Raw genomic sequence first — 24,653 nt, 5'->3', positions numbered from 1 at the left:
TCACATGCTACACTCCTTGACTGCTTAAGCCTGGGTAATCAGGTAGCGAGTGGGAGGAGGAGCAAGGGACTTGGGAGCCCTTCCAGAGCCAGAAGCAAGGATGGACTTGGGGGCGCTGCGGGTCAAGGGCAAGCGACCAGCTGAAGGGACAGGGGCAGACTTGGGAGCCTCTGCGACGGTCGGGGCGAGAGCAGTGACCAGGGCCTTGACCACGATGGGGGCCAAGGTGATGATAGGAAGAGCAGCGGCTTCAGGGCGGGAAGCCGGGAGCGGGATAGGGCCCGGGTACGGAGCTGCGGCCACTTCGGGGCTTCGGGCCACGGTCGGGGCCGAGTTCACGGCCGGCTGAGGAGCAATCTCGGGCTGGGCGGCGACTTCGGGGGCTGGAAGGACAGTAGGTCGAGGTCGCACCGCAGGGGTTGGCTGGATGGCAGGCAGAGGAGCGGCCTTTGGCTGAGAACGAACGGTAGGCACTGCGGCGATGGCCGGGACACGAGCAGCCTTCGGGGTCTTGGCGACCGAGGGAACAAGAGCGAGGCTCGGGGAGGAGCGCACTCTGGGGACCTTTGCAACGGCGGGAGTTGATCGCACCTTGGGAGCGTTGACAACAGACGGCGTCGCTCGGACAAGAGGAGCATTGGCAACCTCCGGAGTGGCCTCTACTTCAGGAGTAGCCTCAACCTTGGGGGCGGCCTCGACGACGGGCGCCTTTGCAACATCGGGCGTGGCTTCAACAGCAGGGGCCTCGAGAGTCTGAGAGACTTGTCGGGAGCGAGGAGCCGGGAGGTCGGTCCTCGAAACTTGACGGGACCGGGGAGTTGGGCCGCCGACTCGGGAGACTTGTCGAGACCGAGGTGAGGGCATCACGAGCGGGCTCTCGGGGATGGCTGGGAGGATACGGGCCGGAGTCTCGGGGCTACCAGGCGCCGGAGTAACAGGAGCTTCCTTAACAACAGCCTTGACGGGGTCTCCGGCAGGTGCCTCTGGGCTCTCGGGGGCAGTAGGCGTCACAGGGCGGTTGAGCGTAGCATTAGAACCCTGCCTACGCAGCGAAGCGTTGGAGCCCCGGCGTCCGAGAGTCGGGGTCGTGGGACGGCGGCCCAGGGTGGGTGTCGTCGGGCGACGGGTCGGGGTCCCGGGCCGGTCGGGCTGGGGCTTGCGGATGGGACTCGTACGGCGGTTCGAGGCCATGGTGCCCATGGCGTAGCGAGGGGAATCAGGTGCGTCCTCCATTGTTGCTAGTTAAAATGAAAGAGAACTAAAAAATCACAAGAGGCAAGGAAAAAAGGTCCAGTTGATACAGATAGGTTAGGAGAAGGGACGAAGATAACTCCCAGCTACCGAAACAAAGAAGAGGAAGAAGAAGAGGAAAGTTTGAGTTATGAGTTATTGCGGCATATATACCTCTCTTTTTTCTTTTCTTTCACAGCTCACGGCTCTCTTGCTGCAAGTTGCCGCCCTCAGCTTCAAGGTGATGCATGTCTCTGCTCGCACAACAGCCTAGATCCCTGTGTTCAGGGGCAGGCAAGCGGAGGCTGCCGCTCACAGAGACATATGTGAAGCAGATATACGGAGTACATACGAAGCGGGAATGCCCGGGCATGCAAGGCATTGCCTTGTTTCCCCACAGAGTGCCTCATTATTCGCCAAAGCTGAAGCGCGCGTTACACGCAGCTTTCCAAAACTTCCTAGCTCCCGAACAACGATGACGTGCATCTCTAGTGTTGAAGACGGGAAGATCCTTGTAGACGGGGTAGAAGTTGAGAGCTTCGATGAGGTGGCATTGTCGGCCGAGGAAGAAGACGGTCAAAGGAAGATCTACATACAAGTCAATTGACCACGACAAAAGACAAGGCACCTCGTACATTTGTCACACCAACTCCTACAAGGTCATACCCAGGAGGGAGAATCTCAGGCTTCAGCTCGGCGCCACGAGGCCCACGGACCCGAGGAATGCCGATTCACTCGGCATTTATTCAAGGCCTCAAGATGTGTGTGTAAAAAGCAAGTATCCGATGAGCAAGACATTTCGCCCCTCTAGAAAAACACGCCATCCTTTGATGAGCCATTGCCCTCTTGATGGATATCTGAGATTGCGGCATCTCACTTTAATATCAGATATAGCGTGATTTTCGACCGGATTTGCTTTGTTTTGTATTCACCTGTTCTAGAGGCTTGCTTTTTGGGTATGCAGGACACGATCCGAGTTCCAGAAGCTCATGATGATTCGATTTTTTTTATTGTCCTCGTGCAAGTTGAGTCAATATTGACATTCAATGAAAAGACCAATCAGAGCATCTCGATTCCAGTCGTGTATTCTTACTCTACCGTCTATGACAACACCATGACTCTCACTTCGTCTTGCCTTCCTTACCCACCCTCCTATTCTTGTCCGGCACTGTATATCCCCTCTCTCTTTCTAATCTATGCCTCTCCCAAAAGTCACTCACCTCCTCTCCTAACCCCGTCTTCCTCCCCCGAGACTCTTTATCCTGAATCTGTCCTTGTGTTCCTCTCCCCTTCTGTGGGATGAGTCTCACTGCTGCCCTCACCGCTGGATCTCCAAACTTGGTCCATAGTCTCAAGGTGGCGCGGATCATCCCCTTGATGAGGCGTCGGGCGTTGGTACTCCAAGCAGCGATGAGTGAGATTGCGATGAGAGCCAAGCTTGAGGGTAACGATATAGCCCCGATGGTCTTGAGCGGGAGATTGTTCTCTCCACCCCATTCTCGAGTATTCATTCCAAACAAGCCAGTAAAGAAAGTCAGCGGCAAGAAAATGACAGTAAAAGTCGTGAAAATCATGACACTCCGACTCTGCGCACTCGCAAGATCAGCATGCAACCTGCTAAGTCGCACCTCATCAACCTGCGCCTGACGCTGCACCATCTGAAGCAGCTTATCATAGTCATTCCTCGTATTCCGCACCCGCTGTATCATCTCCTGAGCTTGATGCGCATACTCAGACAACCTCTTGAGCGCTTCACTAAGAAACACCCTCCCGTTCGTCGTCCTTTCACGTACCTCGGGGCGGGCAAATGTTGAGAGCATGGAGCTTACGACCTTGGACTGACGTTCGAAGAGGTGGAGGAGAATGAGGAGTTCATCTTCGATGTCTCGGAGTTCTAGGAGGGCTGAGGTGTTGTCGCGGTTCTCTTCTTCTGCTCGTTGACTTTCGGCTTTGTGACGTGCTCTGATTGAACGGGCTTTGTTCTCTATGGGTTCGTATGCGACGGCCTTGTCTCTAAAGCCTTCGGCTCGAAAGGTTTTGAGCGATGATGTGAGTTTCTCAGTCTAACTGTTTGTCAGTATAGCTCAAAGAATTGCTGTATATGCGCTCACCAAAACGCTGATTGCCTCCTCAAAAATGCGGAATACTTCCAGGTCAGGATGTGATGACCTGTCAAGAAGCACAGTGACTGCGTGCAATACCGCCAACGCAGCAAGATCAAGAGCATTCTCGCATTGCCTCGTAAGATCCACGTTGACCTCGTTAAAGATGCTATCTCTGAGATCGGCCTGCTGATATAAAGGCCCTTCAATAGCGTCGCCTTGTCTCTTGGGAAAGAATGAAAGTAGTGTATCTAACTTGTTAGTCTCTGGTTCATCAAGTAACAGATCGCACTTACGAGAATCAATCGCCCACAGCCAAAGCTGGTCAACCATGAGCACATTCCCATTGAGGATCACATCCTCAGGATCCTCCTCATTCTCCCCATCTTGACTGCTCGCCTTGGACTTTCGACTACCGCTACCAGCACTACTATCCGACACTTGCCCCTGAAGCCCAGGTCCCAGACCAGGAAGACAAGTCCGCTCCTTGGTCAGCTTGTACAGCATCTGATCATCGTCTCTCGACCTTGTATCTCGAAGTGAAGGGTACCCATACTGATCCAGCGTTCGTCGTGTGTTAAGCGGCGGATCGTGGCCTAGGAATTCCCAGATCACCTGTGCCTCAAGTGAGTCTGACTTGGCCACAGACTCAGGAACTGGACGAGCTCTTCCATGGTTTAGACGTTCGAGGATGAGCTCACGTCGACGTATGAGCCTCTTGTAGCTGTCAAAGTGCAGATACGGTAGGAAGAGACAGGTATAGATGCCCCCATCAGGCTTTGGCGACAACGATGTTGATCCCTTGGAGGAACGACCTCGAGGAGACACTGCCACTGTTAGATAACTCAAGGATATGTAATGGGATACTTACTATGACGAGGAGCCGAGAAATAGCAACCTGGCTTCGCAAAATAGGCATAGTGCTGCGAATGTCGTCCACGCGTATGCCTCGTCGCCCAAAAGTCGGAGCTAAAAAGGGGTGTGAAGCTGCGATTGTACGAGACCTGCAGCGTCTCAAACACTTTCTATCCAAGCATCAGCAGCTATCACATCAGTCAAGGCTTATGTCTTACCGTAACCCAACTAGGATTATTGTACGCCAGGTGAATCCACACAAACTTTCGCGCATCAACCTCTGGCTTTGTAAACGCAACCGGTACCTCATCAACGACCACCGTCTCGCTTGCTCTTCGCTCCCCATTCTTTGCAATCTTGCGGATAGCAATGACAGCTTCAGGAAGTCGTGGCGAACCTTCAAGTCCTCCGTCATCGTCTTCGCTAAAGTTGGGCTCGATGGTGCTCCGACTGCGCTGTGAAAAGGGCGGAAAGTCGCGATACTCGTATTGAGAAACTTGACTTCCCATGCTGAGAGATCGACTGAGCGATCTGCCCATTCTTCCACGCGGAGGAGGTGAGAGACGATCCACGGCAAGGTCCTGGTCAAAGTTTGCGCGGATCAATGGCGAAGGACGGCGCATTGGGGTTGAATAGTGCGTTGGCGGTGATGTCGCGCGTGATGGAGGTGTAAGTGGACCTCCTGGCAGTCGCTGAGGAGCTGACTCTGTTCGTGGCCTTGGCTCGGCGTCCACTGGTCGTATGATGGGCGAAGCCGGCGGAGACATTTGATATGCTCCCTCTTGGTTGTTAATCCCTAGGGGATTCCTGGCTGCTTCCCCAGAAACGACATTGTTGCTCTCCCTTCTCTCGCCGTCTGGTATAAGTGATGTTCTCCCCCTTGCTCTGAGGAACCTCCCCTCCTCAACACTCTCGACTTCATTCAACCGATCAGCCAGACACTCTTCAGGTCCCTTTTTGAGAAACTCTCTCAGGGGTAGCCTGGTTGACCACGCCCTGATGGTTGCCACTTCCAAGGGCCCAACAGGATCTTCAAAGAAGCCGTGTACTTCGATATTCACCTTTTGCTCTAGGTCTAGCGCCCAGTGGCCGTCCTCGCTCGAGTACTCGTCAGCACGCTCAATTAAAGCCGACAGCTGTTTCAAGAACAAACGCAATGTGTGCACATTGTGTCTACCAAACGAGGCAATATTGGCATGATCGCTCTGCAGTGGGAGAATCGTTTCCTGGCGCATGCCGAGGATGGCCGACTTGATGGACGTCAGGGGCGCTGTAAAATAAACATCTCCCGATCCGCTGCCTGAGAGCCTTGAGTCGATGGTCTCGTATAGCGTCCAGATGCGGAAGTCGTGAGAAATACACTTGAAGTCATCGTCAAGACGTAGAAGTAAGCTGTTTCCAACGCGGAGCTCGTCGGTGACTGAAGTCGGTATGGGAGACGAAAGCTGAAGAAGGGTTTGGATGCTGGACGCCAAGCTGGGCATGGCAAAGTAGCTTGAACCTTGATGAGGAGTTCCTGTACACTGTTAGATGATGTTTACAGCTCCTTGTCAAACTAAACAACTTACCAAAGAATGCAACGCCATAGCATTGCCGAAAGATACCCTCATACTTGGTATTCTTGCTCGCCTTGACCAACACCATCTTGACAATAACCCCCCCAACACTATGTCCTACAAAAACAACCGGTCTATTCTGATCCTCTCTCGTCCTCAACCTCTCCAACTCCTCCAGCAGCGCATCAGCCAGCGAGCTCAACGTAGCACCCTCCTCAGCAGGCGGATGTTCATACAACAATATCCTCGCGCGGTCGGCTTCTCTTCGAATTCCCTGTCGAACCCATGATGGAGCTGGTCGGTCTTGGTCGGGATTTGCAGAGCCTTCAGCGTCGCGCATGGAGAGGGCACCGAAGTAGCGACCCATGAGACCGTCGCGGTTCCACGTCCGGAGGGGATCACCACCAGGACAAGGAACAGTGACGATGTCGACGGTAGTTTGGTCATGAGTGAGTTCTCCTTCAGGATCCAAGATGAATTTCCCCCTCTCAGGCTTCGGGAGCAAAGGAAGTTTCCCTTCCTTCTTCTCCTCTGGCTTCTTATCCTGCTTCTGCTCTTGTTCCTCCCCCTTCACTTCCACCTCTGCGTCCGCCTCCACAGCCGTCTCATCACTACTCTCCTTCTTCTTCCCAAGAGTATACTCATCCAGCGGCGGGAGCGGACTCGGCGGACTCCCCGGGTTGACGTTGATAGAGTCCCTGTCGTTGCTCAGCTCAGGCGACGCCTGCAAACCGCCTGGAGCCATGGCGGTAGAGGCCCTGTAATTCTCCTGCCGCTGCTCTCTTGGGATTGTTGTACGCGGGTTGACTTGAGACATGGGAAAACGCCGCTCAGTCTTTGTTTGAGAAAAGATGAAATCTCAAACGATTGTCCCATTCTCGTGGAAAAAATAATAAAAAGAATTCGTATCCTTTCATGGGTCGTCAGCTAAAAGCATCATCATGTGCAAGTCACATTCTCACCAAGGCACATCACCTAGCCCACCACAACCGCCCTCACGAGCTTCACCTTCTGCCTGCACCTTGCGACTCCGCCTCTCCCCCGTGACGAGAGCCCCATCCTTGAAAATAGAAAATGCGCGATGTCTCCTTGAAATGCTGATGGGCTCAAGTTATCGACCGTGGCTGACTTGTTGCTCTGTTAGTGCGTGAGCTAATATCTGAGACAGGACCTCATCGTGACTGTGGCACATGAACATCACCCACCACCACCATCTGCGCGTCTGCCTAATATCGTCAACTCTGTTCGCGACCCGCGGCAAGACAGGCTAATACCGCCAAATTTCTCCCTATTCTACACTGTTATTATTGCCCCATGCTGTTTGCCAAAGAAACCATATGCCGCTTAATGACCCGACTCCCGTGCTCTCAGCAAGTCTTGAAAATGCCCGAAACGCAAATGCTGATGGACCCTATTATTGCCTAAACTCCCAGGCAATGCCTAGCCTGTATCCCATTCCGAAAACCCAAGCCTCTCGTACACCGTCGCCTCTAATCCCATATCCTAGTTCTCTCTCTATTGGAGTGAGAAGTTGTTAATGGTTGTGCAATGGATAACGGAATCCACGTAGAGCCGGTTCTCGACCTTGCACGCCTGTCCAGGACGAACAACAAACATGCCGTTAGGTCCCAGCTGGAATGTCTTCTCGCCCATCGTCACCCGGACCTTGCCCGCCGCCACTGAGCAGGTTCGCAGCTTATCGTCCTCCACGCTCCAGTGGCTGGCGCTGCCGGGCTTGATGACAAGCACGTTGAAGCTGACATCCTCGGAAACGGTGATGGGTTGTCCGCTAGTCAGGTACGAGTTGGAGAACGCAACGTCTGCACATCATGTTAGCGCTTCGAGTAGATGGAGCAAAAGTCGACTTACTCTCGGATGACTCGTCCTTCACTCTTCCCGGCGCAACCTCCCAGTCCTCCATCTCCAGCTCAACGCCCCCCATCTGTCCTGGGCCACCAACGACACCGGCCATAGGCTGCTCTCTCATCGTGAGTCCGGTTGAGGCAGCCTGAGACTGAACCCTCTTGGTTTGTCTCGGCTCCGGAGCCGTCTCGGTCACCATCCTAGATTGGCTGACTTTCTCAGGTTGATAGTCCTGGTCGATCTCCATGGCATCAGGCCTGGTGGTAGCCTCTTCAGATCCTGACGACGACCTCGACCCGCTTGATGCTCGTCCAGACCTGGACTCAGGTCCCCAGTCACAACAGTTCCGCTGGCGCTGAAGATGACACCAGTACCTGCATCCTACACAAGTTTCCGCACCAAAGAAGGCCTGTTTGGCTGACGCTGGCATGCCAGGCCACAGAGCAATGCAGGGGTGAGAGAGTCGTGCCGATGGTCGTGAACTAGATCGAGTATTGGCCACGCATTCTTCTGGTCCCGTTACTTCCTTTCCTGTAAGGTAGGCCAAAGCACATGCGTAGTGATTGATGTCGACATCACCCCCACGGTGATTCTGGATCCAGGTGTCAGGGAGGGTTCGTCTTCGTGGAAGGCTCAGCATTGCAGTGACATCCTCTCGCTGGTGATGCTTCTGGGCTGGACTCAGAAATTGGTGCAGATAGTCTTTAACGTCCCATGTGAGCACAGGCAGGGCTGCTTTCTGCTGAATAGCATCGCTCAGTCTGGTAGAAGTCTTCCTCTCAGGCGCTTCCGGAAGTCCAACACCTGAAGCCCGTTTCTGAGCCGCAGTGACATACGGCAGACCTGCATCCGTCGGTGGAGGAGCATTCGATGGGAGTGGGTGCTTCGAGATGACGATACCAGGAGAGCCACCGCCTCCGTGCTTGACATAGTTACTAACCTTGGTGAGCGTTCCATCACCGTTGTCGTTGAAGGTTGTTGAGCAGTGGCTAGCTCCAAAGTGTCCGCCAAGACCCTTGAGCCCAGCAAAGAGGCGACGGCAGTCCCGCACAGGACAGACAAAAGGATACTCATTGTTGTCGTACAACTTGTAGTTGGAAGGAATCAGGGCACCACGCCCAGAGACCATCGTACCATCAGGGCCTAGACGTGTCAGTTCATGCCTTGTAATGCTTCTAGGGAATCATACAGAGATAATTGACGTAGGCCCGGTTTGGCTCAGCCATGGTAATCGCAACAATCCTATCTCCGGGAGCTGGTGCGGGTACTGGAGGGGGTTGCGTCAAAGTCTCTGCCCGGGGAACTGGAGAAGGACTGGAAGCTGCTTGTGCATCCATGATCTTCTTGAGTAGTTCTCCTCCGGTGGGAAAGTGTCTGGCCGGCGCCCTCGGCGGTCCAGCTGTCGCCGTCAAGGCCGGGGCGGGTTGCATGGCACTCTTCTTGACGGACGCGCCCGTGAGCTCTGACATTTGCCTTGCCACCTCTGCTTCCGTAAAGCGACGGGCGTTGGCACGAGTCTGGCTGTCAACCATTTGAGCTCCTCCATCCGACGCGCTGCTAGGAGAAGGACGTCTGTCGCCTATGGCCTGTTTCTTGACAGCAGGAGTGTCAGAGGCTGGTGAGTCCCTTTTACGCGGGGGAGGCCTGAGTGAGGGCACTGCAGGTGGCCCTGTAGAAGAAGGCCGAGAAGGCCCTGTAGATTGCATGGACTGTTCTATTGGTTCGCGTCAGCAAACATCCGATGGGTGTTTCATCCAGTCTCTGTGATCAGTCGTCGAGATAAAGTCTAAACCATCTCACCTTGAGCCTGAACATTATTCTGTTCCCATTGTCTCTGCAGAGCTTGAATCTTGGCATTGTTGGCCAGTCCCCCAACCGCAGAGGACTTTACCGCGGCGCCTTCCAGGATGTCGCTCACAATTCGCGGTGGTTCTGGGCCCTGGGTGTGGCTTTTCGGCACCGTGCCTGGCCGGCTGCCCATGATACCAGAGCTCCAAGGTGAGAAGCTGGTGCGCTTGATCTTGTTGGCTGCAGGATCCTCTTGCGAGGCCATATTGGGCTGGCCAGAGCTGTCTTCCAGCATCGGCTCGGAGAGCCAAGTAGTTGAAGGGATCAGATGTGAAGGGTGTTAAGTAAGTGTTGGAGGTGAAGGTAGATGTGAGATGGGGGCAAGGTAGGTTGCATCAAGACTCGACGCCAAGCACCTCAGAGGCTGTGGGTGCGTGCAAACGAACCGGTTTTTGCAGTAAAAAAGAAGTTATAAGCCTCCTCGATTAATCGCTTGCACGAGATTCCCCCAAGGAAGCTCTTGGCAGAGGCACAAGTTGTCGTTGAAGTTAAGTGAAAGCAAGTGGAAGGGACGCGCCGACGCGATCAAGGTGTAGAAGGCTAGCGTGGTGTGGGAGGAGGATAGGTAGCCCAGTGCTGGAATTAGGTGGGGGGTACTTGACCCCACGAGCTAGAACCCCCCTAAATTTTCGGGGGCTATAGTATTGATTTATGACTGTATTATATCGATGGAGGGACATCGCAACACGCCCAGATAATAAAGACACTGGGCCTGAATGACCTTTCAGTGCAAATCCTCACCATTTCTACTTTATCAGATCATTTCATAGCAATCCAGTAGCAAGAGAAAGATCCAAGGTACTAATGAAGGAGTCCTAATACAGTACCTTCTAAGCAAGCATTGGTTCAAATCCTTGTGCTATGTCTGTGTTAAATCACCTCCCTATAAGTATCCGAGTACTTTGCTCACCATCATCATCGTTATGCAAACTGACATGAACTGCATATCCATCCATCATGATTGGATAGACACCTCTAGTGTCTTGTCTTATTGTACAGTAACTACACAAATCCTACATGCCCAGATAACTCTTTCATGCAGTATGGCACGCTCACTTCTTCTTAGAGGCCTTCTTGGCAGCCTTCTTCGCCGCCTTCTTGCTCATCGGCTTAGCCATCTTGACATCCCCACCGCTCTCAGCCCTCTTCGCCGCCGCCTTCCTCTGCCCCTCGAGCTCCCTCTCACGCCTCCACCGCCTGTGCCGGAACCACTGCTTGCGCGTCCTGAACCGCTTCGTCTTGAGGCCCGTCGTCTTGGCCAGCTGACCGATCGCCCAGTTGTCCTCGCGGTAGCTGTAGTCCTTGCGCAGCTTGAGCAGACGGTCTGGCTCGCCCGCCTCGATTCGGGTCACCTGGAAGGGGATGCCTGAGGGGGAGAGCTCCGGCTTGGCGGCTGCCTCCTTGATCGGGAACATGGTCATGTTGAGGCGTCTCTTGCGCTCGGCGTGCTGGGGGTACGGGAGGGTGTCGGACTTGTTGAACACAACACCGATGTACTTGCGGTCGGGGTGTCGTGCGGGATCGCGGTAGTACTTGACGTAGCCGGTCGCCATGGCGTGGATAGTGTGATCTCGGCCCATGATGCAGTTCTCACCAGGCCACCAATGCGTTCCGCGCTGCTTGTAGAGGATGTTGCCGGGGATCACGAACTGATCTGCCAAACCGTCAGAATCTCAATTGACCCAGCACGACCTCTAAAATCTCCAGCCAAACATACCTCCTGTCCTCTTGGCACCCAGCTTCTTAGGAATTCCCCTCTTGCTCTTCTTCCTATACGCTCCCTGCGTCTTGACCGAGGCATTCCTTCGACCCTCGACGAGGGCATTCGCCAATTGGGCGCCCAATGGTACGATGGGTGTAAACGCCGGACGGGCAAGGCCAGCCACAGCAGCCAGCAACGGCCGCTGTATCGTGAGGAACCGCATGGCCGTTCGTCGGAGGTGGGCTGAGGTGGGTTGAGCTTGCGGTGATGGTTCCCGCAAGAGTGCAATTCTGGATGGATGGAGTTTTCGCGATTAGTCATCCGCGGGACCTTGGAACTGGGCTTATCGATAAGAGGTTCCATGGGGAGCAATGTGGACAGCATCACACACTCGACACGACGCTCTTTATCTGCTTTATTAGCCATTTTCACAGCTTCTTTATACCATTTTTCCTGAATTGAGGGCCAAAAAGCATATACGCGCCATTTGCGCATTTGAACGCCAAAATGCGCTACCTCATCGCCATTCTCTCTTTCCTGAGCCTCGCCAACGCCCAGTTTGGTGGCTTCTTTGACCAAATGTTTGGTCAACAGGGCAGCCACGAGCAGCACCACGGCCAACCTCAGAACAACCCCAGCGATGCTTCTCACTACCGCAACCAGTACGATAACTGTGTGTACCCCCTATTCAGTCCCATTTTTCACTAGATATTCATCTTCATGCGCCGTTCCATGTCTATCATGGCATCTCTATCTATTACAGGGCTAACAGTCCTACAGCTGTCTGCGACAAGTACCTCTGCCCCGATACCCTCGCCTGCGTCCACTTCCCCCACCACTGCCCCTGCGCCTGGGATGCGCAACAGGAAAAGTTCGAGTTGGCTGAGGGCCAGCGCATCTGCGTCTCTCGTGGCGGGTTCCGCGAGGGCGAGACGGCGCGTAAGCTTGAGCTGGCCCGAAAGGGTCTGCTGTGATGAGCGTCATGTCTAGATTCATATGATGTCAACAGCATAGCGTGGATTACTTCGAAAGCGTGAATCCATCGAGATGGTATAAAAGAGCGGGCATGAATAACGATCGAGTTCTGGCGCATATGACTGGGAATGCGCCAACTACTCGTCATTTAGACTGAAAGGTATAAATCAATTCTAATGGAAATGCTAGATATCCCTCATCTGCTGTGCAAGCGAAACCGGGTCCATGATATGCCCTTGTTCTTCCTCCTTCTCCGTCTCTGGTGACGATGCTCATCCACCAAAATCCTCAAAGCGAGTGAGTAATCTGATAAACCCACCGTCCCCCCACGTTGCCCCCTCTTGTGCCAACGCCCTGTGATGATTTCCGCAAAACTCCGGTTCAAAGACAACCCTCCAGCTAAATCACATCCCTTGTCGTGTCCTCTCCTCCCAGCGAGCAGCCGTCTACGCAGAGCCGTTGGGCATGCGCGGCACCGGTGGCACAGGCGGCACGGCACCGCCGTTATCTTGTTCATCTTCCTCGTCCTCGTCGTCGGGGATCGTCTCGGGGTGGCCCAGAAGCTGGGCCACATTCTTCATTTCGTAGTGTCTTTTGCGGAGCTGCTCAAACTTTCGGTGCTTTTCACGCTCCTCGGCAGACATACCCGCAAGTTCCTCTTCGGCGTTGTGGCCGACGCTGCTCTCGTCGTCGACGTGGACGCTCTTTTCGCTGCGGGGCGACGGCGCGCCCGCTTCCGAGATCGCCTCTTCCGGTTCGCCCAGAGAAAGGCCCGGAATGTCATCTTCACGGCCCGGACGTGAATTCTGAAGACGAGCACCAGCGTTCGCCAGAGGATCCTCGTCGTCGTCAGACGGGTCTTCGGACGGGTCGTAGTGTTTGGCATAGGGAGTCTTGGGCTCGGTGATCTTCATGGTAGAGGAGCGCTCTTGCTCGGTGAGGTAGAGGTTGGCCTCGTCCCACTTGAGGCGTTGAGAGGACTCAAACGGATCGTCGATGGAGCTGAAGCCGGACTGGCGGCGAGACCCGGAGGGGTGGGCGCCCGAAGACGAACGACGGTGGCCGGCGTTGATCTGGGTGTTTGCGATGGTGAGCTCCTTGTCGGTCAAAGAGCGTTCCTGGTTTGGCGAGGTGGGGGGAGACTTTTGGTACGAGTTCTTGAGGATACCTACGAGAGGTTGTTAGTACATGGCGCCATGGTGTCAACGGGAATAAGCTCACCTCGAGGTCGCTGTGCGGGGTGATCGGGAGGCGAGTGAACCGGCGGAGATTCCACAACTGAAGCCATTTTGGTATCTGGTCGAGCGGACGAGGCTAGGTCGTGGAGGGTTTATCGGTGAGCTCGGGCTTCAAGAGGCGGCGGTCGTGTGTGCGGCTGGTGCGGGTGCGAGGCGAAAGTGAAGGATGGCAGCAGGTCGGTTCAAGAGTCAATAGGGGAGCAGCAGAGAGACCCTGTGGGTGTATCCTGTGTGCCTTGTTGCGCTTGTGATGTAGTCCTGAGGTCAAATGCGAGATGCAGAAAAGGGCAGCGTGTTCAAGTTGAATCCTCGTGAGCAGGCCACGGAGGGAGGCGGGCAGCGGGGAGGATAAGGCCGTCCAGTGGAAGGCCCAATGACGCACTGGCCTCAGCTTGGAGGGGTTCTAGTTTCCGGTAAAAAGGTACGTACCCGTCTTCAACGTTCGCTGCGGTTAGGTCGGCCCGCCAGAGTGGAAGCTCAAAGAGACTCGGACAAGAGGTAGACAGCAGACAAAGGAGACTCATGTGAGATAGAATATTACACTGGAATCAAGGCGGCTGATACTACGGCAAAAGTACCTCGCGTCTTGTCAAACCCACTGTCTGCAGGTACCTCTCAGCGAGTAATAAGCAGGCCGTTGCGGCGCCCTCCGCTCCAGCCACTCCATCCATCCATCCCACTTTGTGGCTTGACCGTCGCCCTCAGTGACATGTGTTCTCGGAGACCATCGTGAGCCTGGAAGGATCTATACCCAAACCGTCACACCACCTACACCCTCTTGTCCAGCCTGGCCTTGGATCGCGGGCCTCGAAAGACGTCATCTGTTGGAAGCGACATCCCCAGAGCGGAAAGGGCATCTGAGGTCGTCACACGGCATATGGCTTGTGTAAGGCGTTTGGCCAGATGCAGTGTAACGCTGAGAAAACAAGTCGTCATTGATGAGAGTATAGGAATCGAGGCATGTCCAGCACTAGAGAATGCATTGCCAATTGACAAAGGGGCAATATCACCTGGGTAATCTCACCACGAACGAAAATCGCTCACGCACAGCAAATGCTTCATCATCAGCCGACATATGCATCTTAGCAGCCACTTCAGAGATTACCGGAACAAGGGCCGATACGCATCTGCAGAATGCACTCCATATGCACGAACTCGTCTGTGCCCATGCCAGCACATCCATGAGGCCCTTGGTTCTATACGTTTAGGTGTCTAACAGCGTGGCCGAGGCAATTGAACATCAAATCATAGCCGCCCCGCGCTTCAATTAATACCCAACTCGTAGAGATTTCCCGCAAATGCCTTAATTCGTTTCAGACGTCTCTGGCAGCACCTCTAACACTGCCATCAGAATTGCATATCCCGTTCGGTAGCAAACACTCGACTCCTTCTCAACACTCCAGATCTCGAAGCAACTCTTCAACGTGTCGAGGATGATCTGCCGAGGTGGGATCTGCGAGTCCATGACTGGCGCCGCAGCGAGGGGCGCATCCTTTCTTAGCACGTGGAGGCACGCCGTCAGTGAGGCAGAGAAGAAGTCGAGCACAAAGGCTCTCCCTACCAGATCAAGACGCAGGCTCTTGTCGCTGCACCACATTTCTCGATAGTGGACCAGCAGGGCGAGAGAGCACTCCAGGGATCCCCAGTATGACTCTGGAAACATGCTGGGTCCTTCCGGGTGCATGGCAAATGGTCGATGTAAAACCATGATGCATCGTCGTAGAAAGATGTCCACCGTGATGCGTTGGAGCTGACTATTGCAGACTCGCTTTGCATATGCCATGAGTTCCCTAATCTGCACCTTGTACCGAAGCACCTCTGGGTAAGAGACCTGACTGTCTTTAGAGTTGACGTGCGCCAGAATCTCCAGCACAAGGGGAAGAGCTCGGTAGAGAAGCATGTGGAGGTTATCCGGTTGGTCCCAATTGGGCGTGTTCCTGATACTGCACAGATCCTCCGGCCTTGTTACAGGCGGCATGCCGTTGCACATGGAGACTTTGATGTCGAGGTAGAGGATGGTCAACCACAATTTCCGCCTCGCATCTCTTTCGCTAACATCAAGCGCCTCGCCGTCTTCGGCGCCTGTTTCCTGCGGTAGTCCGTAGATGAAGGCTGTTCTCACCACCATGCCAAGTAGAGTCCAGCAGGAGTCGATAGCCCAACACGTGGGGTTGCATATGTGTTTTGCAACCACCATCAGAGTCAGGCATTGTAGCGATAAGAACGTTGGTCGGAACATGACGGGAGTTTGTACCAGACAGGCTTCGGCAGCCATCATAAGTTCTGTCGCTTGATGAGGCTCTTCAACAGATGAGAAGCATCCCAAACCAAGCACCATAAGAAACAGTGACAACCAGTCGAGACTAGCAGAATATGGATCTTGCCAGTACTGCTCCACTTCTCGACTGAACAACTCGACGTCGAGTACTGGATTTACTGTTTCCAGCAGGTTGAGATATCTGTCAATATAAGACTGGCATTTGGATTTCTCTCCCTCAACAAGCTTTACAACAGCTTCTCGAGTAAAATACTTGGCTGCGCCAGGTGTACCAAAGGGAAAGTTGCCCGGCAATGAAAAATTGGCCAGACAAGCGTTGGTAGCAACATCCTCGAGAGCCAATGCGAGTGGTGTTGAGTCCATACTCGTCAGTTTGCCGATCTACCCCATCCATGTAAGCGCATGTCATATCATGAGTGCAGCAAGCATACCTTGGTCATTAGATCCCTCCAATGGCTAGATCCCCGGACCTTGTGCTGAATCTGCCACGCCGCCTGAGGTCCCTTACTCTCATCACCCTTTACTGGGGCTGTTGGACAGGGAAACTTGCCCCCATTTGGCCCCTTGTTGAAGCTGTAATAGCAGTCACGGCCATTACCGCTCGACTTGCACCGCCCACATGGAAGTTCCTTGTCACATTTAACCTTGAGCCGGTGACATCTTAAGCAGCTGAGACAGTTGCGCTTGCGTTTTCGTACAACGCGCTGGGCAGAGGGCATGCTTGATTCTCCGGGCTCCGGGCCATCGGGTTCCGTGACCGGGTCCGCCCCGGCCTCACCGGAGCCGAAAGCCTGGGTGGAAGACGCCGGGCTATCGGTCGATGTGGTTGGAGGGGTAGGATTTCCAGCAGAAAGACTCTGTTGCGAGTCCTGAGCGGGAGAAGTTGATGAAATAGCTGAACCCGAGATGGGCGTTGTGGTAGACATGAAGGCAGGAGTAGGAGACGCCGAGTACGGTATATCGATGATGGGGACGGTGATGGTGGAGACACCAGGAGATGTAGAAGCCACAGAAACAGCGGCAGTATCAAAGCTGCATCGTACACCGGCCTGTAGACAGCGAGAACACGAGGGCTTGACGAGATCGCAGCGGCGCTTAAAGTGCCGGCAGCGATCGCACGTCTTGACCTCGCGCTGCTGCGGCATGTCTGCTTTGAGTAAAGGCGGCCCGCTGCGGGAAGCGAGCCAGCCAGGGGGGGTCGGGGCTTGGTTTTCTGGAAGAGGCGTAAGGCTGAGTCTGACAAGCGAAGGAGGGATAAGCAGGATTCTTTTTGTCTGACAAATGGAGATCTGGGCTGGGTCAGAGTGAGAAACAGACACAGGGGTCGAGATTTGTTCAGCTCCTTTTGCTCGGGTCTTGCTGAGGGTTTGGATAATAAAGGAAACAAGACTGCCAACAAGGAGGTGAGGGCAAGGGGGGGTTATCCAGGGGTTGAGATCCTCCAGGAGATTCGGGGCGGTTTAACCGGAGGAGGAAGCTGGCAGAGAGCAGACGAGCTGTGCAGCTAGTTCCATGGGTATCCGAGATCAAGGACGAACAGGTTTGAATGAGGGTTAGAGAAGGGGATATCCGTTGTTTCGAGATGTTGGCTGACAAAAACACTTGGGCCCTTGTGGTTCGTTGCAATTTGAGAGCAGGGATCTGTGGGAGACCCTGTTTGTAAGAGTTGAAGCCTTGGCCTCTGACAGCCGTTTAAGCCGAGGCACGAGGGATCTTTTTTGTTTTTGGAGGAGGAGAGAGGCCAGGGTTCGCCAAGACCTAGTGGCGGCAGGCGATGGACGAAATAGACTGATTTTGACGTTGTAGAGTTTCCCTGACGTGAGGCGGATTCAACGTTGAAATGGATCGGCGCGGGCGAGATCTGCACAAAGTGGAGGAGGGGGAGGGGGAACGATATGCGGGATGGATATCTTTGAAGGCAGAGATGAACTATCGAGATTCAAAGATGGGAAATATGGTAGAGTTTAAAAAGTCTCCGGCTGCTACGTTCCATATTAACTAAGTATGCACCCAAGAGCTACAGCCATCTTTACGCTGTTCCCCACTGGTTTGCAGCAAAAGACGATGCAACAGCAACTTGACAAAGAAGTCAGGTCGGAGATCGCCAATCTGCAGAACGAACGGGACGCTCGGGGAAGAGGACCACGAGCTTTGCTCAGACCGCTCTAGCGCCCTGCTTCTATTTTAGTGGCGGTTGAGTTGGATTCTACCCGCCAAGCCTGGGCCCTTTTGGACGCAGCGAGGCTTGGGGTTCTTTTCTTCTTTAGTTACTAGGTTGGTCTCTGAATAGGTAGGCAGAGTGGCCCTCCATATGCACTGATGATATGATGTTTGGGGACTAGCCAGCATTACAAGAAAAGAGCCGAAACCTTAAGCCTCGAGGGGGTTACATCCGCGCGGGTAAAACATGGCAGTGTTGCTTTTCCATGGGATTTCTAAGCGTATGAGCGTATTTCTCGCATTCCAGGCAGGGATGAGTTACCCACCGACCAACTGTATGCACTCCATAGGTACAGTAGTGGTCTACAATTCCTCGTGATAGTGAGACAGCAAACAAACCCAGCAAGGCTGAGTCGAGTCGGCGTCTGTTCAACGGCAAACGCCGTCGGAATGTCAAACCTTGGATTCCGGTGCCTGGGCATTGGCAATCCTGTCAAGGACAGGGGGTTCGGGGTGTCTGTGCTAGACCGTAACAGGTTTACACTTGACAATCATTTGCCGCGCTAGAGGGTTCCAGCCAGAAGAAGCTTTTCTGTCAGGCAAGGCAAAGCTTTCTATCCACGCGGAGGAACAAGCCCGAGGCTCAATGCCAGTCCTTCTTTAGCTTGGTCGACGGACTCTGACGGTGAGAAGACATATCTCCTCGGGCTTATGCAAGGTCTAGGTCGAATGCCTTGGATTACATTATTGGAATAGTGCCCATGTGGACGAGTCCCCGCTTGATCGACGGTTTTCAACGGTTTTGTCACTAGGGCCAAGTGATGCGTTGATGAACAAGTCCAGTATGCACACCAATGTAACAAGACTACCAGCACATCAAAATAGTTTACACTCACATGTCATACCAAGGCAAGGAGGGTACGTAATAAAAAGATGCAAGTCTATCTATCTGCAACATACGTCTTACATACAGTCTAGACAAGACCTCTTGCTATCTACGGCTAGTCCTATATGAGACAACTTACCTGAGGTCCAAACACTAGTATCTATCCCTCTTCATGTCTAGACCGCGGCGGCACTCTACCTTTTGAGGGTAGAGCCCCTTGGTCGTGTCAGTTCTTCCAGTCGCCTGCTCACCATCAGGCTCCTAGTAGCTTCTTCAAGCAGCAACCTTCTCCCGGTTTCCAGTCTCTTCGTCCTGGCTTCCGCTGGCCATGCTGTAGTACTTGCCAAAGACGCGCGTCTCCATGTCCTCGACACCACCGGTAGCCTTGCGAGCCTGGCGGCGGAAGTAGATACGCTTGGCCCACTTCCACGACTCAATGCCCAGGAAGAAGAGGACAGCCTCGATAAAGACGATGCCCCATTCCCAAGAGATGGGGGCATGCTTGAAGACAACCGTGTTGAGACCAGGGATATAGATGAGCGGGAACATGGTGACGAAGCCGGCGACAATGGCCCAGAAGAGGAAGGGGTTGCGCCAGACGTCGTGCATCCACTGAGTAAAGTACTTCTTGCTCTTGGGCTTCATCCGGAAGAAGGACCTTCGCATGTTGACCATCTCCCAGGCAAGGAAGAGGGCAAACCAGGTGAGGCATGCGAAAGTGGTGGAGCGAGCTCGGAAGATGACCCTGCAGCCCTCGCTGTACTCGTTGTTGCAGTTCTCTCCAATGTCGGCAGCGCCGTTGCCAAATCCATACAGGACGAGGACGAACGAGGCCAGGCAAAGAGCCGACATCCAGAGGCCGTACACCACCATGTCGATCAGCAGTTCAGGGGTGAAAACACCTTGCTTCAACTGGATAAAATTGTGAGCTGGGTTCTGAAGAGACAGGCAGATAAACACTTACGTTCTGGGGAGGCCTCTGCATGATATCGGGGGCCGCAATCTCGAATCCGAGACCCATATCAGGCATGCCCGAGGTGATCATGATGATCCAAAGAATCTCAACAGGAGCCAGAGGGAACACAGATAGTCCGTTCTTATCCTTGAAAGCCAGACCGATCAGAAGGGTGCAGGCCTGCGCAATGTTCTCGGCCAGGACATGGAGGATGAACTTCTGGATATTATCAAACATGCGACGGCCTTCCTCAACAGCGTTGAGGATAGAAGCAAAGTTATCATCAGTCAAGACGATATCAGACGCTTCCTTGGCAACATCAGATCCAGCTTGTCCCATAGCAATACCGACGTCAGAACGCTTCAGACTAGGCGAGTCGTTGACACCGTCACCGGTCATGGCGACAAAGGCCTTGCGACGGTGAAGAGCCTCAATCATGCGAACCTTTGTCTGGGGGCACAACGAGCAACCACAAGGGGCAGAAGAGGAAGCTGATCAATCTCCTCATCCGACAGCTTGTCGAATTCGGAAGCAGCCATAACCATGGCCTTGGCCACATCCTGAGGGATTTCAGACATCCTGCTGGGCAGGATACCAACCTCCAGAGCAATAGCTCGAGCAGTGGCGGGGTGGTCACCGGTAAGCATGTGAACGCTGACACCGGCTGCATGACACTTGGCAACAGAAGGGGCAGATTCAGGTCGAGGAGGATCATAGAGACCAATGAGACCGCGGAAGATGAGGTCGCTCTCAAACTGGGCGCGATCAAGCTCAGCCTCATTCTCGTTGACGTGGCGGATATCAGTTCGGCTAGCCAGAGCAAGGACTCTAAGACCAAGTCGGGCCAGGGATTCCATGTTGCTGATGACATCGTCCTTGATGCTATCAGTGAGCGGCCTAATCTCGTCGCCAACAGCATAGACAGGGCACGAGGTCAAGACACGCTCGACAGCGCCCTTGGTAAAGACCCATTGCTTCTGGGATTCATTATCGTTGAAGATGACAGACATCTTCTTCACGTCCGAGTCAAAGGGGAACTCGGCCACTTCGTGCCAGCGAGCCTTCTCTCCAGTCGACAGACGAGCGCGGTTCCAGTTGAAACGAGTAGCAAAGACTTGGATTGCACACTCAGTGGGGTCACCTCGAGCGTGCCATTGACCTTCGAGCTGATGGACCGTTGCAAGATTGGCCAGCGAGGCAACGTTGAGGTACTCTTGGAGACCAGTGTCCCGGGCAACAAGAGCCTCAGGGTCAATAGGCGTTCCCTCCGAATCCTCGCTTTGGAAGTTGATGTCCTTGGGCTCGGCCTCAGTGAGACCAAGCTGTCCCAGAGTGGGGTTGAAAGGCTCGTTGGTGGCTCCGACAGAGTAGGTGCCGCGGCCGGGAATCCAAGCCTTCTTGACGATCATGGTGCCTTGAGTCAGGGTACCAGTCTTGTCTGAGCAGATGTCTAAAGAAAGGTCAGTCAAGCCATGGCTTATAAAGGAGCGTACACATACTGGTCACGGCACCAAGGGCCTCAAGACTCTTGAGGTTACGAACAATAACGTTCCTCTGGACCATACGCTTCGTTCCGGCGGCCATTGTGATGGTAAGCACAACAATGAGAGAGGCTGGGATCATAGAAAGACCAGTTGCCACAGCGTAGATGATGACCTCCCTCTTGGTGTTGAACTTGTTGGCTGCCAGCACAATGATGGCGCAAACGATAGCTGTTCCAAGCAGAAGAATGGCCAGCTTGGAAAGCTTACGCTGAAGAGGAGTACCAACGTTGACGCCCAGGAAGCGCCCAGCAGCATCAGAGAAGGTAAGAGTCCAGGCCTGCATCCAGCGACCGATATTGGTGTTGCCGTCAGCATCACGCTTGGGCTGACGACGCTTGGAAGTCTTGCCACGGAGGGCAGCAGCGATTTGACCAATCTCAGTGTACATGCCAGTTGCAAAGACAACACCACGGGCACGCCCCTTGGTGACAGTCGACGAGCTGTAGGCGACGTTGAGACGATCACCAGGGCCAGTGTCTTCAGCAAAGGTTGTGTTGATCTCCTTGCGAACAGGCAAGGACTCGCCTGTGAGAAGAGCTTCGTTGGTTTCAAAGTTGATGGCCTCGACAAGACGAATATCGGCAGGAATAGTATCACCAGTCTTGAGCTCAACCATGTCTCCAGGCACAATCTCGGCCGTCACAACAACCTCATTGTTGCCGTTTCGGACAGCATGAGCAGTAGGAGAGCTAAGAGAGCGCAGAGAGTCCATGGTCTTGGCGGCCTGGTACTCCTGGAGGAAACCTACGACGATGTTGAGGATGATGACAGCAGCGACGACGCCACCCTCGATCCATGACTGGATGCCAAACGAGGCAGCCATAGCGAGGATGAGAACCTAGCCCCCAAACGGCAAATGAGCGACTCTACCGTTTTCTCAAAAGCTATCCCAGCCAGCCCGGACACGAGAATGTGTCCCAGCACTGGGGGGATGCAGGATAATGGGGCAGCTCACTAGAGTCAAGGCATTGGCAATCTGCCCGATAAAGATCTTGAGGGGTTGGACACCCTTTTCGGCACCGAACTCATTTCGTCCGTACTCTTCGAGACGCTTCTTGGCCTCATCAGAGGTCAATCCGTCTTCGATATTCGCATCGAGCTGCTCTGCAACTTGTTCAAAGGTGAGAGAGTGGGCGGGAGCTGTCATGGGCGTGTTGGCCTGGCCCGAGACGTGGGCGGCCTCTTCGATCAGTTTCTGGCTCATGATGAGAGATCCAAGTGCGATCGAGAGTGGTTGAGAGAGAAAAGAGTCCCGACACAAGGCAGCGGAAGGCAGAGGATCGCCTTTATAGTCAGCCTCGAAGCCATGGATCTCTCTCTATCTCGGCCGGTCAACAGCGGCAAATGACGCCGGTGGAACTCGGGAGCTGAAGAAACCAATAACAGGCGACAATCCGACTCACGAGCAAGCAAAGAAGGAAGGAGCCATGATGCAAATCTTACAGACGCCAAGATGCCCAGACCGACCAACATTGAAAGGTGCGGGCGGAGTGGAGGAAGATGTTACACTAGCCGTGCATGTTTGCCAGGAGAGGAATCTATATGGAGGAGAATTTTTCAGTGTGGAGCGGAATCGCAGTAGTCACCATCAAGAGCGGAGGAAGGGGGGAAGAGGGCGGAGCGGAAGGCATAAAGCCGACATATTCCTACATATGCGAGAAGACAGAGGAATTGACAGCCAGACCGGTATGCTACAGAGATGAAGTCAGGCCGTGACGCTTCGCCGTGGTCTTCCAGAAGGAATTGACACCGAGATGCGTCTCAATTGAGTTTAGGGAGCTAATGCCTCTAAACCTGCCTCGGGCCTTTCTTTGATGGAGATAAACACTTTAGCCCGACGTCATGCCGCCGCTTGGACGCTTCTCGGTACGGCAAATGCATTGGTTATGATGGTCATGCACCGCACATCACCTAACCCCGGGTTACGCGACCTGGACGCTCTTCATTTTGAGCTTATTGCTTTCGGCGTGGGGAGAGAGGAGCCAGTGGAGATGGACCCCCGGGCTAATCCCCCTGTGACCGCTTCCAGCTCCCTGTGGGGCCGCCGGAGTCCTCCGCCCCGAGCGGTATTTTCCAACCTGTCTCTCTTCCAACCTGACGCTGCCAGGTCGGGCACGTGGGCATGCAAAATCCATGGGCTGGGATTGTGATGGTGTTGAGGCAAAGCTTGGCATTGCTGGGCACTGTACTTAGCTCTGTTTTCGTGAGAAATTGAAAACATCTCTGCACTGTGTAGTGGCGAAACCTATGTTCCCGGCTTCACGATGGATGCGGCCATCTCTTCTTATCACGCCAAGACTCGAACCAAATATTGGCTCCATTGCTAGAGCACTATCAGATATCCCCGCAAATTTAGTAGCATCGTGTTCTTATTCTATGACACATGCATCACACCAAGCAACACACCTCCCATTATTGGTTTAGACCCCCTGCCCATCTGTATCGGTTGGAGGGATGCTTTTTGTGCAACTGACGAGATAAGTCGAGTTTCTCTTTATTCACTTCACATGGATATTCGGTGATGTGAGGTGATTTGGCCATGGGACTCTGTGCAGTTATGCATGCCGTGACGTGCAGCCGTTACAGGTAGAGGACCTAACCGGCAATAGTAACCGTCATGATATCCGTACGGCACTGCTACAACTCCATCATCAAACAACATGAGAAAGCATCCCATCACAATCAGGACAGTCAGGGTCTTTGTCGATAAGGTTGCATCAGTCCGTCTCCTAGCGGCTGTCATCTGCCATGACTTTGTCTGGACAAGCGCAGTCCCCTCCCCTCACCAAGCAAACTCTCAGCGCCCGCCCTCAGTGACAGTCAACATGTGTCGAGTCGTTGACCAATGTCAGTCAACACTTGTCGGGTCGTCGACCAAGATGGTCCTCGCCAAGTCCCGCCAAGAACGTATCGCTGCTCGCTCGTCATCCCCGCTAAAGCTTGATCTTGCTTCACCTTGAGTTCTCGTTTGGTCAGTCACCGACACAGCCCCATGTTGCGTGATGCCACCCAAGAAATTCCCTTGCCAGAACCAGACACCGCGCAGCCAAGGTCAGGCAAAGCACCTGAGCATAGCGTTCTCGGCCCTCGCTAGGTGGTCGTGTGTGTCGCCTGGGCATGCAAGCCACCGTCACTGCACCAAGGGTCTAGTGGTTCAATTCATCCTCGTTCGAGGCCTGGACACGCCGTCCCGTTGTCCATCATTGCCTCCGCGCGACCGGTGCCACGGCTGTTATAACTGACCACTGCCACCATCTCTGTTGCGATAACAACGCATCGTGTAAACGCGTGAATTGTTGACTTTTCTCAATTTATCTCGGGTCGACTCTTGCCAGACGGCGTTGACTGCCGGCGCTGTCTATCTCTTAACCCCACGCAGCGGGGTGACGACACCTCGAATCATCGCACCACCCCCGAGTCACTGATACTGATACCGAAGCCGAATTCATTACCGAGCGACG

The 24,653-nt window shown here is 54.0% G+C and overlaps 8 protein-coding genes across 8 annotated transcripts; 1 reads left to right on the top strand and 7 right to left on the bottom strand.

Annotated features, from left to right (window-relative positions):
• Positions 1-24: 24 nt before the first annotated feature.
• MRS44_009876 (uncharacterized protein) lies at positions 25-1,233 on the bottom strand (the record flags this gene model as incomplete). The annotated part of the gene is made up of 1 exon (XM_065620331.1): positions 25-1,233. The coding sequence occupies one exon, from the start codon at positions 1,231-1,233 to the stop codon at positions 25-27; it is 1,209 nt and encodes a 402-aa protein (XP_065476104.1).
• A 1,118-nt stretch (positions 1,234-2,351) lies between these two features.
• On the bottom strand, positions 2,352-6,488 carry MRS44_009875 (uncharacterized protein; the record flags this gene model as incomplete). The annotated part of the gene is made up of 5 exons (XM_065620330.1): positions 2,352-3,293; positions 3,342-4,159; positions 4,204-4,357; positions 4,406-5,703; positions 5,756-6,488. 5 exons carry the CDS (start codon positions 6,486-6,488, stop codon positions 2,352-2,354), a joined length of 3,945 nt encoding a protein of 1,314 aa, XP_065476103.1.
• A 770-nt stretch (positions 6,489-7,258) lies between these two features.
• On the bottom strand, positions 7,259-9,659 carry MRS44_009874 (uncharacterized protein; the record flags this gene model as incomplete). Its single annotated transcript, XM_065620329.1, has 4 exons — positions 7,259-7,563; positions 7,613-8,749; positions 8,796-9,320; positions 9,407-9,659. 4 exons carry the CDS (start codon positions 9,657-9,659, stop codon positions 7,259-7,261), a joined length of 2,220 nt encoding a protein of 739 aa, XP_065476102.1.
• An 847-nt stretch (positions 9,660-10,506) lies between these two features.
• MRS44_009873 (mitochondrial 54S ribosomal protein bL27m) lies at positions 10,507-11,379 on the bottom strand (the record flags this gene model as incomplete). Its single annotated transcript, XM_046276570.2, has 2 exons — positions 10,507-11,108; positions 11,172-11,379. 2 exons carry the CDS (start codon positions 11,377-11,379, stop codon positions 10,507-10,509), a joined length of 810 nt encoding a protein of 269 aa, XP_046131692.1.
• A 284-nt stretch (positions 11,380-11,663) lies between these two features.
• On the top strand, positions 11,664-12,130 carry MRS44_009872 (uncharacterized protein; the record flags this gene model as incomplete). The annotated part of the gene is made up of 2 exons (XM_046284129.2): positions 11,664-11,829; positions 11,937-12,130. The coding sequence occupies 2 exons, from the start codon at positions 11,664-11,666 to the stop codon at positions 12,128-12,130; spliced, it is 360 nt and encodes a 119-aa protein (XP_046131693.1).
• A 447-nt stretch (positions 12,131-12,577) lies between these two features.
• Positions 12,578-13,419, bottom strand: MRS44_009871 (uncharacterized protein; the record flags this gene model as incomplete). Its single annotated transcript, XM_046270025.2, has 2 exons — positions 12,578-13,299; positions 13,353-13,419. 2 exons carry the CDS (start codon positions 13,417-13,419, stop codon positions 12,578-12,580), a joined length of 789 nt encoding a protein of 262 aa, XP_046131694.1.
• Positions 13,420-14,672: 1,253 nt separating this feature from the next.
• On the bottom strand, positions 14,673-16,792 carry MRS44_009870 (uncharacterized protein; the record flags this gene model as incomplete). The annotated part of the gene is made up of 2 exons (XM_046270023.2): positions 14,673-16,028; positions 16,079-16,792. The coding sequence occupies 2 exons, from the start codon at positions 16,790-16,792 to the stop codon at positions 14,673-14,675; spliced, it is 2,070 nt and encodes a 689-aa protein (XP_046131695.2).
• A 2,174-nt stretch (positions 16,793-18,966) lies between these two features.
• On the bottom strand, positions 18,967-22,396 carry MRS44_009869 (uncharacterized protein; the record flags this gene model as incomplete). The annotated part of the gene is made up of 5 exons (XM_065620328.1): positions 18,967-19,605; positions 19,658-20,059; positions 20,119-21,098; positions 21,148-22,030; positions 22,148-22,396. 5 exons carry the CDS (start codon positions 22,394-22,396, stop codon positions 18,967-18,969), a joined length of 3,153 nt encoding a protein of 1,050 aa, XP_065476101.1.
• Between the last annotated feature and the right edge of the window lie 2,257 nt (positions 22,397-24,653).

The sequence above is a fragment of the Fusarium solani genome (assembly GCF_023522795.1).
Source record: "Fusarium solani strain SB1 chromosome Unknown bctg00000006, whole genome shotgun sequence".
Taxonomy (NCBI): domain Eukaryota; kingdom Fungi; phylum Ascomycota; class Sordariomycetes; order Hypocreales; family Nectriaceae; genus Fusarium; species Fusarium solani.
The sequence above is the reverse complement of the archived record's forward strand: the minus strand, read 5'-3'. Positions and strand labels throughout refer to the sequence as shown.